Here is a 15,117-nt window from a genome sequence, read left to right as displayed (position 1 = left end):
CTTTTATTTCTTGACCGTCGCGCCTGCCAAATGTGCAGGCTTACTGTAAATACACACTCCAGATGCTGAAAAGAACATAACCATAACGTTTGCTGGTGAGGAAGGTCTGGGAGTTTCTCTGCTAACTACACTTTTTGTATTGAGTAAACAATAGTTCATCAGTTTCAGAGAATTAAATCTATAAAATAATGTAGCACTGGCTGACTTCTGCAACAGAGCTGATCATCAGGTGTGAACTAGAAAGCACAAATATCCATAACTGACATCTGAGCAAATTTTCAGTGACAGAACCCAAAAGGATCTTCGTGTCTAACATGATCACATTACATCTAATGGTGTTCCTGTATCCAGTTCCTCAGTGAGCAGTCTGTGAATGAAGAGCTGGATTTCACTGGGCATGAGTTCTGCGCAGTGACTGAGCCTCTGGCTCTGATCAGTCCCAGCTTGTAGCGGAAGGAGGTGGGCTTTACCAACTGCCACTTCCGGTCAGGACCGTGCAGCATTCCTCATTTCTTCCCACTTTAATTCCTTCCTTCTCCCGAGAGGAGGAGGGAGCGAGAGGATAGACAGCAGCTCATATCCACGTGCTTCTTTGAAGCACACACTACTCTGCCAGTTCGGTCCAGTGGGCGGCGCTGGTTGCCCGATCCGCCATCAGCGGCTCCGCTGTTTTCTGCTAGCTGTTACTTGCTGACCCGTTGCCCGGTCGTCTTCTCGCCGACATGCCGGAGTACCTGGGCGACCCCTCTGTGCTCACCAAGGAGAAGCTAAAGAGCGAGCTGCTGGCCAACAACGTGGAGCTCCCGAGCGGCAACCCCACGAAGGACGTGTACGTGCAGCTGTATCTTACGAAGCTGGCCGGCCAAAGCACACGCCCCGCGGCTGCAGCTGCGGACTCGTTCTCCAGCGACGAGGAGCTGCCTCCGCCCGCGCTGCCTGACACCAGCCGCTCCTCCGGTAGAGTAAGTGCTCTCCCACTCCCGTCTCATTTGCACACTTCCACACCCACCAGGATTACTCAGCCACCAAAATCCACGTTCTGAACTCGTCGTCTGTTAACTACTGTAAATGTTCGCAGCATAGTTTCGGATGTTCAGAACACATCCATCGGACACGGCTCACATTGAAACGTGCGCTCTCTCCTCACAGACATAACTGGAAACGTCATTCCGATTGAAAGTATAAGGCAGTCTCGTGAATGAATCGCAGAGCAAATCCAGATCACTTCCCACAAACCAGTCTCACAGGTCTCACCTCCCCACAGAGTTTCCTTCTTTGCTTCAGTTCCAGCCCCATCCTTACTAATCCCGCAGCAGCTGGGGACTCTCCATCGTGACGCAGAAGAAAGTTTTAGCGCACATACAGAAAAGATGTAGACAGAGACACAGACACAGATCTGTGAATGAAGGTTTCTGCCGACTACATTGAACTGGAACGAGAGCCTTTTGATAGTTTTCAGCTCTGCATCAGCGCGCTCATGTGCACAGCGGTTACTCGTTTTTGTAGGTGGGATAAAGAGTTTGAGGTTAGAGGCCATGCACTCAGTCAGGAAGAGATTTGTTCTGATGCTGAGGAGGAAATGGGACAAACTGGCAGGTGTTCGAACTGATGTCTGTTCAGGTCTGACAGAGCAAAGTGTCTGAAAACAGGAGTGACACTACTATTTAGCATTTTATTATAGACCAGGAGGCGGTGTTGAAGTCTGCAGGGTATCCTTCCTGAAGCAGCCCTCCCGCTTTGTCCCTTGGGGAGGCTGGCACTCCAGCCTGTTTTTTAGCGGGTTTCTCATGAAATAGCTGAATTTGGCTGTGACGCAGATTGATGATCAGTTCAGGTTGTAACAGAAACAGTGCATCTTACACGTTTCCACTTTTAAAGTGAGTGGGATGTGTGCCCACTTTAAAACTACAGGCAGTACTAGATGATACTAGTATGTAGTTTTTATAAAAAGTACACATTTCCATGTTGTCCAAAGGCCTGATGTTTCAATAAGAGTATAATGATTGCAGAGGTGATGTGTGAGAGTGAATGAATAGTGGCATTGTAAAGCGCTTTGGGTGCCTTGAAAAGCGCTATATAAATCCAATCCATTATTATAACTGAGCCACCATGTGCTGTGGCTCTTGCAGTGAGTGTTTAGTGCGGTTTCATGGTTTAGGTGGTGGAGCAGACAGATGTTTTCCTGCAGCTGCTTACATTATCATTGTGAACATTGAGGAAATGCTTTTGCTAGGAAGAACTCCGACTCAGCATAGTTGGTGTCTTGGCACTAGAGTGTTGATGCCGTTTATCTTGTGAAAGCTGCTGCTCACATACCTGAGGGATTACAGGCTGCAAAGGGAGGTGCCCAAAAATGAATTCCTGACATTTTTCAGTGACTGACATGAAAGAGGATACTCGCTGTGACTCTTCGAGTCTGCAAAGCTTCATGTTTTCAGATTAGATGTTGGTCTGAATGAGATTTGGATGGATTGTTGTAAAGTGTGAGGAATGTGTGAGCGTCTGTCCAGGACTCTATGAAGAGTCTGAGAGTCCACAGTGAGTTTGTTCCACAGAGCTGTGAGCTCTTTAGTTCAGTTATGGCTGTAAAGGCCAGGGTGTGGTCTGCAGAGGCACTTCTCCTCCTCCTCCTCCTTCCACTCTTGCAGTCTTTGGAGCTGCTGCTGTGATTGTGAAACAGCTGGGTTCACATCCAGCTGTTTCACAATTGTCATTGTTTCTAATACAGAGTTTCACTTCAGCTCTTTGTATGTTAGAGCTTTGCTCTCCCTCTGCAGACAGACGGCAGTTCGTGGAGTACAGTGGACAGCAAATGTGGTCGCTCTGCTTGACCGTAAATTCTACTTCAATAACCAGGAGTCACATTTTTATAGCTGTGCTTTCAACACACACCTTTGGAGCCATGTAGCGCCTAGCTAAGAAGAAAGCTGAGGGTTCCTGTCCACCAACAAGCTATCGACAGCTGTCCTGTTGAGTCTTCAGAAGTATGATGTCGCTGCTGCATTCAGCAACATATTTACTGTACGTTTATTTGATTTGCTCCAAGGCAGAGCTGCCTTTAGTTTTGTTAATTAGGAGACACAGCATCATGCCACTATGCTGGCCTCACAAGTAATTTCCTGTCAGCCGCTAAGTAAAACTTCAGACTATGATGAAGCGCCTCCAGCATCTTCAGACGGTCCCATTCTCCTCCCTAAATATTTCCCCTGGCAGCTTCCTTTCAGGAAATTAAAGAACGTGTTTGTGTACATGAGTAAGTTTTCACATCTGCTCAACGGTGGTTTAGGAATGAAGTATTCATAAAATAACGAATCTTCCTGCATACTACTCCTGGATTTTTGAAAAAGGCTTTGCTTATGTGCAGTGACAGCAGTGTTATCCAGAACGTTACAGGTGGTAACCACCTTTCTGCTCTGGAAAATTTCTGCAGTTTGACTTCTGTCGTTCACATGAGTTCCCATGTTATGAGCAGAGTCCTTCTGCTACACTATTCCGGGTGACAGAGGGGGGGAGAGGGCTTTTCACCCATCTGAGACGCACTCCTGTGCACTCTTCCAAGATCCTGACTACACATCACCTGAACCAGATGACATAATTGTCTCAAAATGTTGGGCCAGAATAGAGAAGGAGCGATAGTGGGGTTCAGCACGAGGGAGAGAACTGCAAAAAAAAGAAAGAAATCCAGCACTAAAAGCACAGGCAGTGACTGCAGCGATATGTTTCCTTGTTTCTAACACAGAGTTTCACTTCAGCACTGTCAGGTTTAGAACTTCACTTACCAACAACACAAGCAGAGTGGCCCACAGACTGTACACTGCCTCCATCTGACCACAGAGCTGTCTGCAGGCAGAGAGGAGGTGCTACCTTTGACCATAAAATCAGCTTCGGGGAGAGAAAAAAGCATATATAACAATAGATGTACAAAGATATTTTAAGTGACCAACAACAGATTGGTTGGATTAGGGATCATGTTGGTACAGTAACACAGAGTCATAAAGGTACCTACAAAACGGGTAACTTCTTTATTGTATGTATAACCCCTTTGTAAATCCTGTTCACTGAAGTCTGTTAACCAATACGAATACATAAAAACACATGGAAACATCGGAATTGTCAATGGTTAGTGTTAATGTTTATGGTAACAATTTAATATTTGAGTGTTGTTGAATCAGCAGCTTTACTGACCTCTGACAGTCCTAAAGTTTAACATGATGCACGCTAACTACTCCAGCTGTAGGTGTGTGTGTCTGTGTGAGGCTGGCACTGCAACTGAGTATATAATTCAGTATTCATTTTTAATGTTGCTTAACGTCTAAGTATTTTTTAATTTATTTTTTTTTTTATTTATTTTTGATGGCTTGGTGAACTTAGCAGTGTGTGTGCTGGTTCTTTGAAAATGAAACTGTGTTAGGTGACTCTTGTCAGTCATTACTTTGTGATTATTTGCCTTCAGGCTAAAAAAAATCTATCGCTGGCTCCGTTCTGGCTCTGATCATTTGTTTTGTGTGCTGCCCTGCTGTTTTCCACAGAAAGCCACCAGGAAAACAGACAAGGTTCGACCGACTGAGCTTGATGTGACTGCGCTGAGTGACAAGAGCCTGAGGGATGAACTGCTCGAGCGTGGACTAGACGTGGGGCCAATTGTGGGTGAGTGTAATCCTGCTCACCATTGCAGACACCGTAGTGGGCACAGAGACTGCACTCACTGCGCATTTGTAAAATGACAGATGCAGACAGTCCCAGGGGAAAATTGGTTGCAAAGAGGGTGTTGCACCAAAAACGTTGTTGCTTTGGTCGTCAGCAAGGTTGCTGAGATTGCTTATAGTTTGCTTGACTGTCTGCAAACAGCATTTATTCTATGAGCTGTAGTGAAACTTGAAAAAATTAGGAAGGGGACAGATACTTCTCCCATTACTGGATTAACCAGGTTGGTTTCACTGCTACAACATCACCCTTGTCTTGTCCTCCCAGCCTCCACCCGGAAGCTGTATGAGAAGAAGCTACAAAAGTTGCTGGATGAAGGGCCTCCACAGCCTCCGCCACCACAGCTGATGCTCGTAGGCTCAGAGTCTGACCTCTACAGTGACAGGGAGGACGGTAGGAAGGACCCACGGTGCAGCTCATTCAGCGCTGCTGCACTTTAATGAGTGCTTGGATTTGAAATGTTCCCTCATCACCTATATGAGAAATGTGATATCGTGTGTTGATGAAGGGGATGTTGTGTGTAGAACAGATGTCAAACGTACGTCCTGATACAGTTGTATCCGGCCTGCAAGATAATTTCATATGTCATTTATTGATGGCCTGTTAGTACGTGGGGGCTGAATCTTCAGCCCTGCTGAAAAATCATGGAGGCAGAGGTGGGGGCTTTATTTTGAGGGGCACAATCATATCACAATCAAATACAGACTGGGATCGTACCATTACGTGAAAGGAGGAGGGGGGCAGACGTTCCAAGACAGCAGGTGCAATTTAGTTTTATTTATATAGCACCAAATCACAACAACAGTTACCTCAAGGGGGCTTTATGTTGTGTAACACATGATCTGCTGAGGCATGTATTCAGACATCTTTCTGTAGCATGGGGTCAGTGCAGCTCCAGCTCCTGACCTTTGTCTGCCACTATCTTGGAGGTTTTGAGGAAAAGGTTGCAGTGCTGGAGGTCCATCATCTCTCCTTTAAGACGGTCCTCCATCACATCAACCAGAGCCAGCTCATCACACGGGAGAAAATTCACTACTGTATTTCTACATATCCACATAGCCATATTAAAGGAGCTCCAAATTGCCTGCAAATTCCAGACTCTGGAGCTTCCCAAGACTCCAAAGATAAAGAAAAAAATTTGTTGTCAATTTGTTAATTCAATTCAGTTTTATTTCAGTTTTAACCACAACAACAGTTACCTCAAGGCTGCAGCATTGCAAGGTAAAGAGCCTTCAGTAATACAGAGAAAATGAGAGCAATTGTTACCGGCACCAGACCTAGGGGAATCTGGACCGGCAGCAAGCGGCACACAGGCTAGAGAGCACTGCGTAGCCAAATATGAGCAAACTGTGGATTAATAGAGAGGACACCGACGTTAGCGTCTTGCTCAGGCCGGAGCTCATTTATTTCTGCATATACACAATACAAATCACACTAGACCATGCATTCTTCCCATAAAATAACAGAGTTCATAAACATAAATAAAGTTACAAAAAATATTCTCTCAAAAGCAAAATAAATACAAACTAATTCAAAATGACTTTACATACTCACAACTTAAACAAAACACTCACGGTTAAAGCATAACATACCAAAATAACCCATTTCACATTCACACAACCTTTCCCCACATTCGCGCCATATACGCTAATACTTTTGAACATGGCGTCCCTTGAACGCAACACAACATGGCGGCAGACGACTGCAACGTTGTTTCACCAACAAAAAGCTTTCCCCTTAATACATGTACTCAGTACTGCTTGGCTAACACTAAAACAAACACTACAACACATTTTCGGAAGTCGCGGGTTGCCACTGTCATAGCATATACTACGTAGCATTATAGCATTATGCCGATGATACACTAATACTCATTACAACAAAATACCACAAAACAACATCATCACTCTCATCTCAAAATATAGCCGAACAGTTGTTACTCAACTTACATGACATTTAGAACCAGTTCGGTAACATAAAAGTTTGTTTGTCAGTACCTGTGGATTAATAGAGAGGACACCGACGTTAGCGTCTTGCTCAGGCCGGAGCTCATTTATTTCTGAGCTGCGCATGTGCAGAGCCTATAGCTAGAGTCTCTCTGGTAGTTCCACAATAGTGCAAGAGCACCATCTACTGGCATAATGAAATATAACCAATATAACAACACATAACAATGTCAAAGTAAGTCACAATAATAAACAAAAAATAAGGGGGTAATTGGTTTTCTTACAAAAATAAACATGTAGCTTTTTTCAACCTGCTACACTCTCCCCTGCTTTAAGAGATGGCTCCGGACATCTGGAACCAAACTAACACACTTCATGGCGTTTGTACAAAGTCTTTAAAGTCTAATAGTCAAAACTATTACCGTTCCAGGAGTAATGTCAAAAGGTCTTTTGGTCACCAGTCTAACATGTCCATACTGGTGTGGGGTAATAACAGTCAGGAACAGCTGGGTAAAGTGGCATGTGGCAGGGGACATACGCAAGCATCATGTTTGCTCCAGGTCTCCAGAGCTGATATGAAGGCTGTCCCATTTGGCTATATGTAAGAACCTCTCTCGGTTTCACAGCTCTGGTCGACCTCCGAATTGGTGGCACATCCCATTCTGGTGTCCCTGGGGCAGGGTCCCCGTTATCCACACAGCTCTCCAACCCTGTGTCCTCCATAAGATCCTCAGTTGCAGGTTCCTCCTGGGTTTCCACAGTTGGTGATGAAACAACAGGCATTGGGAAATCTGCTGGTTCTGTAGATACAGCTGGTGGGACTGCACTTCCCTGCTGCACTTCCACTGATTCCATTTCATGTCTTATTGGCTGAAACTCAGGAGCTACAGCTCTCAGTTCACTGTGTGGTCTCGGCTGAGGCCTTTTGGGGTTAACTCTCCTCCACTGATACACAGGTATAGTTCTCAGGCTGTATGTGTACCCTTCCTCTTCATCCGAATGATCAGACTCATGTTCCACTGTTTCATTGGGGTTTGTCTCTCCCAGTCTTTGTGTTTGTCTTTTCTGACGTCCCTGCTGATCTTGCTCTACCGGCAAATCAGTCACAAGCAGCAGGAGGTTTCGATGCAGGACACGAAAGGTTTTGTCTCCTGTTTCTGATTGTACCCTATATACAGGTCCATCTCCAATCTTCTCAACAACTCTGTGAATTTTCTTTTCCCAGTAGGCACGGAGTTTGCCTGGACCACCCCGCTCTGAGAGGTTTCTGACAAGCACTCTATCTCCTGGTTGCAGTGCGATGCCTTTGATGTGCTGATCATAATGCTTTTTCCCCTTTGCAGAGGACTTTGCACTGTTTTCTGAAGCAATTTTATAGGCTTCCTGCATGCGTGCAGCCCACTTTTGTGCATACTCCTGTCTGGACTGTGACTCTTTTTCAGGTTTTAAATCAAAAAGCAGATCAACAGGCAAGCGTGGGGCTCTTCCATAAAGGAGGAAGAAAGGTGAATAGCCCGTTGCCTCATGTCTTGTGCAGTTATATGCATGGACTATATGGGGCAAATGATCCTTCCATTCTGCCTTTTTCTCCTCATGAAGAGTCCGTAGCATTTGTAGAAGTGTTCTATTTAGACGCTCAACAGGATTTCCCTGTGGGTGGTAGGGGGTTGTTCGAGAGTGGCCTATTCCTGCCAGCTGTTTGAGTCTTTGGAAAAGGTTGTTCTCAAACTCCCGGCCTTGGTCATGATGCAGCTTTTCAGGGTACCCGAAACGCGGGATAAAGTCAAGAAAGATTTTCTCAGCTGCTGTTTTGCCAGATTTATTCTTAGTCGGGTAAGCTTGGGCAAAACGGGTAAAGTGATCTACCAAGACTAAAATGTACTCAAAGCCACCTTTACTTGGTTCTAGATGTAAATAGTCATCTCTTAAAGCAGGGGAGAGTGTAGCAGGTTGAAAAAAGCTACATGTTTATTTTTGTAAGAAAACCAATTACCCCCTTATTTTTCTGTTCTCACACTACACTCAGGATCTATTTCATCAGGGGTGGGCATCTGAAGTGCTGAAACAAGAGCATCTACTGCACTGCTGCTGACACTTAAAGCTTCTTTGAGGAGCGCAGAAAGGTCAGCCCCACCTCTCTGTTCTTTATTGGTTTTTAGGATTTCAGCTATTACGTTGCTGCCTAAAATAGGACAGTTAAGGTTGTGCTGACTGATAAGCACTGGCACTTGTATGGCGACATGCCCATAGTTCACACTCTGAATTTGAAGTTCCGTGTCTGCCCAACCATCAAATGGAATGTCTGTACCATTAGCTGCCGCTATTTCCAGAGGCTGGTCTGAAAGGAGGGACTCAAGTGGCTTGATCTTAATGTGGGGGATGTTTTTCTCTATCCACGCTCTTGATACCATAGTCACTTGGGCCCCTGAATCAAGCAGCATCTTAAGTGGTACTCCATTGATGGCACATGAGACCATACATCTGTTCCCAATAAGCTGTGCAGTGGGTTTCACTGGTGGTGCAGGACTGGGTGCATTTGATCTCACCACACTTGAAGTCTTAGCAAAACTGGTGTGTGCTGGGGACTCCTCGGCTTGTTCGGTCACTGGCAGCCCCTCTCCAGTGACCTCACCCCGTTTCCCGACACCTTACGCCGCAGGCAGCCAATAGCCCGGTGTCCTGGCTGGCCACACGCAAAACAGTGGGGGCAGCTCACTTTGCCTTGCTGTACACAATCACCACATCTGCCCGGGTTCTCAGCTGGAGGTGTTGGAGGGTGGTTCAGGGGCGAGCAGGAGTCTCCAGATGTCACACTATCAGTCTGGCTCACCACTTTAGTTAGCTGTCTGGTCAATGAAGACACTTGGGCAGTCAGTTCTCTAATAGCTGCACGGTTAGCCTGTAGCTCAGTGTCAACCTTCGCTTGCTCAGTCAAGTCAGTGTTAGCAAGCTGAGCGGCACTTATAGTCACAGGTCTAATTTTAGATGCTGTACCCAGTCGCCTCAGTCTCTCAGCTTCCTCACTGGTGGACTTTGTAATCTGTTCAAGCAAAAAGTCGTCACTAACCTGCAAGTCATTAAGAAAAGGTTTGAGGTCTTGTCTCACATAGTTGTTTTTTTCATTGAACCCTTGATAAAGTGTGTGAAGAAATGTGCCCTGCACAAGCTTTTTGTCATAGCTAAAATCTGCACCAGGCTGTCGTGACTCAAATAGTACACGCTGTTTTAACCCTATAATTCTGTACAAAAACTGCTGTGCACTCTCTTTGTCTTGCTGCTTAGCATTACTTAGCTCTTGAAAGAGTTCAGCGCTATTCTTGTCTCGAATATGAGAGCGGAGAAGTTTCTTCAAACCATCAACTGTCAAATCATCTTTGTTGGTTAACATTTCCTTGAGAGTACCAGGCTTCATTATCTTTAGCACGGTTCTGATTATTTCACACTCAGTAAACCCTTCTTGTAACCCCTCATCAATTTGTTTGCACAGACTACTGTAGGACATATCCGAGCCAAGATCTGAAATTTGTCCACCATGCAACTTGAATTCTCTGCGTGGAAACAAAGCTGCCACATCACTGAGACTCAAAACTTGGTCATATCCTCTGGACGGACGACTCACCCTGCCAGGGGAAACCCCAGCGACACTAGGTGCTGGTGACACTGAAGCTGGGATGTTGAAGTTCTTGGTGGACGTATCAGTGTCTCTTAGCATGGATGAGGGAAAGGTGGAGATGTCTCTGTCCTGCGGTAGAATGGGCTGTGTGTGAGAGTCTTTGTTAGGGTGTGATGGTAGAGTGGGGATGTGGTCAGCTGGCATAGCCAGGTGTCTGTCAGGATGTGTGGGGTCAGTGTGGGGTGAAGTAGGGCACTCCTGCTGCTGGTTAGGAATATCTTCCATCTCAAGCGGCACGGCCAGATGATCTCCAGCCCCTCCGACGTCCATTGACAGCAGGTCACTCACGATGTCGTCGAGGAGCAAGAGCTGGGCCATACCTTCATCCTCCAATGCTCTCAACGTTTCACCTCTGATGTACTCAACGATCAGGTCATACAGTTCTGGTTCACTTAAGCCATCAAGATTGCGAGTCATACTGCCATCCTCCACTGAAGAAACAACTGTGCGCAGCTGGCTCACACTCAAATCACAAAGTCTTTTCTGGATCTTTACTATCAACAACCGCCGTGGGGTAACAGTGGCCATCTTGACGTTTTGACTGTGACCTGGGCTCCCTGGATGACGCACTCAATGCAGCCTTCCCTGAGACTTTGGACACCAGTTCTGGTCGTTTGGCACACACGTCACCACTAGACGATCCCGGACGAGCCCCCAGTTGTTACCGGCACCAGACCTAGGGGAATCTGGACCGGCAGCAAGCGGCACACAGGCTAGAGAGCACTGCGTAGCCAAATATGAGCAAACTGTGGATTAATAGAGAGGACACCGACGTTAGCGTCTTGCTCAGGCCGGAGCTCATTTATTTCTGCATATACACAATACAAATCACACTAGACCATGCATTCTTCCCATAAAATAACAGAGTTCATAAACATAAATAAAGTTACAAAAAATATTCTCTCAAAAGCAAAATAAATACAAACTAATTCAAAATGACTTTACATACTCACAACTTAAACAAAACACTCACGGTTAAAGCATAACATACCAAAATAACCCATTTCACATTCACACAACCTTTCCCCACATTCGCGCCATATACGCTAATACTTTTGAACATGGCGTCCCTTGAACGCAACACAACATGGCGGCAGACGACTGCAACGTTGTTTCACCAACAAAAAGCTTTCCCCTTAATACATGTACTCAGTACTGCTTGGCTAACACTAAAACAAACACTACAACACATTTTCGGAAGTCGCGGGTTGCCACTGTCATAGCATATACTACGTAGCATTATAGCATTATGCCGATGATACACTAATACTCATTACAACAAAATACCACAAAACAACATCATCACTCTCATCTCAAAATATAGCCGAACAGTTGTTACTCAACTTACATGACATTTAGAACCAGTTCGGTAACATAAAAGTTTGTTTGTCAGTACCTGTGGATTAATAGAGAGGACACCGACGTTAGCGTCTTGCTCAGGCCGGAGCTCATTTATTTCTGAGCTGCGCATGTGCAGAGCCTATAGCTAGAGTCTCTCTGGTAGTTCCACAATAGTGCAAGAGCACCATCTACTGGCATAATGAAATATAACCAATATAACAACACATAACAATGTCAAAGTAAGTCACAATAATAAACAAAAAATAAGGGGGTAATTGGTTTTCTTACAAAAATAAACATGTAGCTTTTTTCAACCTGCTACACAATCATATGACCCACTGTGAGCAAGCGCTTTGGCGAGAATGAAAAGGCCACACCGCCTTTTAACAGGAAGAACTCTCCAGCAGAACCAGGCTCAGCGAGGAGCAGCAATCTTCTGCGTCCAGTTGGGGTTAGGGGAGGAAGACAGGACAAAGAGACGCTGTATAAGAGAGCCAGAGGTTAATAACTAATGATTCATCGTAGAAAGGTGTATGAACACATAATGAAAAATGGGACTGAAGAAGAAACACTCAGTGCATCATGGGAATCCCCCAGCAGCCTAGACCTAGGGTCACCTGATCCAGCTCTATGTGATTTATAGCATATAGTTACTACCTGAACTATATGCCCTAACAATGGGCGCAGAGCCATTGCAGGGGGGAGGGGGTAAAGAATTCTTGGACACTGCTAGCATAATGGACATGTTTTTGACAATGTAACAAAATCTAACCAGTTAATGTAAAAAACAGTTAACCTGGAACGCCAGGGCTGAGCGCTCGGTACACTCTGTCAGCTGTTAGCAGAGCTAGCGACATCTCTACCACCAGTTCAAAGCAATCAGATTATCTAGGATTGACCTGTCTTGTTAACCCCGCCCCCTGACTTTGATGGGTGAGGCTGACCAATAAAATTAATTCATGAACACAGCAGCAGGGTCAGGAGTGCCAAAATGAATTAAAGAGATGCATCATTAAATAATGAATTAAATGTGTCAATAATTAATAAAAATTGGAAATGAATGAATAAATAAGGTATTAAATGTTTTAAATAGTGTTTTGTGTGACTGTCCGTTTTGCCAGAGGTGATTGCAGCTGGTGGTCCAGAGCCTGTGGAGGAACCAGAACCAGCTCCTGTGGTTGAGAGAACAGTGAGGAGCAGAGAGAAGACGGTCATGTCCACTCGCAGCCACAGCAGCCAGCACGCTGCGGTAAGACGAGTGTTCACCGCACTTACAGAGAACAGACCTGTCACTCTTTCCGCTCAATGTCCGTCACTGGCAGCAGAACAAAGGGATGTCTGGTGCTCTGTGTCAGTGCCCGGCTGCTGTGTTAGTAGAGCTGCGTGTCGCTTACTCACCGGGACCCCCTGTGATGGCTTCCACTCATCTGTGACGGCAGCAGCTTGACACGGACCGTTCATAATTCCACTGCTGGTCACTCTTTAAAGCTGCAACTCTGTTTGTGTCACACCTAGAAACGGGCTAAGCGGTGAGGGGAGTCCCAAAGAGGCTCTTAGGTGTCCGTTACTTGATAGCATCCAACGGTAATCTGCTCTTACCTATGTTTACTTTGTATGCCGTCAATGCACTGTAGCGGAAAGTGCGTTCAGAGAGGTTCTCATGTTTTTAATGGTTCTGTTCTTCTTGACTATTAGGCTTCTAGCCGAGAGCAAGGCCACGGGTATTGTGTGTGGAGTTCGGAGGGACCACATCATGCGTCCTTTAAAAGGCCTGTAATGAACCAGGCTCTGTATCTCTTGCTCTGTGCTACATATGAGAAACTGCTGAAAATTTACCTGCTAAATTCTCATAGAGCTCTTATTCATGTATGAAAAGACGTACGTGAATATGAAATGAAATTTATACTGCACCAGAAAAACTAAAGTACAAGTGTGGAAGTGACCCACAAGTCTTTGCTTCAGGAACAGGACTCCCTGCTCCTCTATCAGTGAAAGTGGAATGGTTCCAATGACCGGACTTTTTGGATTTTGGCGATCAAAGCTGTATGTAGCAGCAAGAAGCAGATCATTGTGACGTATCATGCAGATGTAGTAAGTGTAATATAGTGGGACCCCTGCAGCTGCCTTTAATCACAGTTTCCTCTGACACGGCATGGTATCTTCTTCATCCTCGAAGCTCAAGTGCACTCACTCAAGCTCAGTGTGAGACTGCTTCAGTGGATCAGCTTGCTTCTAGTCACACTCAAACCACATGATGTGGATTAATTTCTCCACAGTGCCTGTGATATCTGTCTGTTTGTGTCCTTGTTTACTGGAGCCACCTGAAGCAGTCCACTTTTAGCCCTCTCCCCACTCTGTCTGTACAGTCAAAGCTGCTTAAAGAGCAACATGGCCAGACTCATTTGAAGAAATAACAGCAGTGTGAAGTTATGTAATGTGAGTGCTGTGATCTGATACTGTGCTGCTGGTTGTAGCAACAGAACCCCCTGCTGCTCAGGCACTGCACATGCACCTGCTGAGGTGTTTTACCATTTCATTTCTACCAGTGTTGCCATGATTTCAGTAAGTACAGTTGTGAATATTGTGGAGGTTCTCTCATTGCTCCGTAATCAGATTAAGGGAAGTTAATGAATATAGCGTGGTCTTCAATATGCAGTTCACTTAATTTACTTCCTCCTGCTGAAGTAATAAAACCACCATCTCCTTTTCTTAATTTAAAAAATTCAAGACAAACTTCAAGTCAATCTGGTTTATGCTGCTACCAGATAATCTGAATTTCAAAGGGTTCCACTGACAAATTAACGGGACTTCATTAAGAACACAGAACCCTTTACGAGAAAGACTGAGGTCCTTTACTTTCTGTCAGATGAAGGCCAGCAGCAGGCTGAGGGTGGCAGATGTTGTGAAAAATCATTTGAATATCTAAACCAAACTGACTTTCTGAGATTTATTTAAAAGAAAGTTAAAACCTTTGCAAAGGCATGAACGGGGTTTATAAAGGTCAATTAATAACAGCTCCTTTATACCCATCGTGTGGATACAATGTTGTCTGTTCAGCTGTAGGCCTGAGACTCTCCAGCAGCCTCTTTGATGAGAACTTAAACTTCTTCACAGACCTAAAGAGGTGACGTTGTCTTCTTTCTCAAGCCCTCTGAAATGAACCGGCTTGAAGTGGGAGACACGGAAAGTGTTGTGGATCGTCACATTTCTGGATAACTCAAGACAGTTGAGAGATTAAGAATTGATTTAACCACAAAAGGACGAATAAAGCAAAGCTCAGTTTATCTGGGAAGACGAGCACACTCGCTGGCCTGTTTTGGACTTGGGACCAGAGTCCCGTGGTACTCAGCCAGATGTTTGTTTTACTGAAAGGTCCCGGGTAAGGCAATGCGGGTGGTGCTCCGTATGCGACAGCAGCATCAGATAGGGTGTTGCTTTTTCCTTCGTTGGCAC

General features: G+C 45.3%; 1 protein-coding gene across 2 annotated transcripts in view; it reads left to right on the top strand.

Annotated features, from left to right (window-relative positions):
• Nucleotides 1–477: 477 nt before the first annotated feature.
• tmpoa (thymopoietin a) overlaps nucleotides 478–15,117 on the top strand; it is a 16,201-nt gene continuing 1,561 nt past the window's right edge. The window contains exons 1-4 of one of the 2 annotated variants that reach the window (XM_085247084.1): nucleotides 480–962; nucleotides 4,530–4,647; nucleotides 4,972–5,097; nucleotides 12,786–12,913. In XM_085247084.1, coding sequence (XP_085103210.1) covers nucleotides 723–962; nucleotides 4,530–4,647; nucleotides 4,972–5,097; nucleotides 12,786–12,913 — 612 coding nt within the window. In that variant the 5' untranslated portion in view covers nucleotides 480–722. Of the gene's footprint in view, nucleotides 963–4,529; nucleotides 4,648–4,971; nucleotides 5,098–12,785; nucleotides 12,914–15,117 lie in introns of both variants that reach the window. The other variant, XM_085247085.1, reaches the window with a different exon arrangement.

The sequence above is a fragment of the Mchenga conophoros genome, linkage group LG15 (genome assembly GCF_057382185.1).
Source record: "Mchenga conophoros isolate Kocher_MC1m ecotype Shallow Benthic linkage group LG15, M_conophoros_male_GT1.1, whole genome shotgun sequence".
In the NCBI taxonomy this organism is placed as follows: Eukaryota; Metazoa; Chordata; class Actinopteri; order Cichliformes; family Cichlidae; genus Mchenga; species Mchenga conophoros.
The sequence above is the reverse complement of the archived record's forward strand: the minus strand, read 5'-3'. Positions and strand labels throughout refer to the sequence as shown.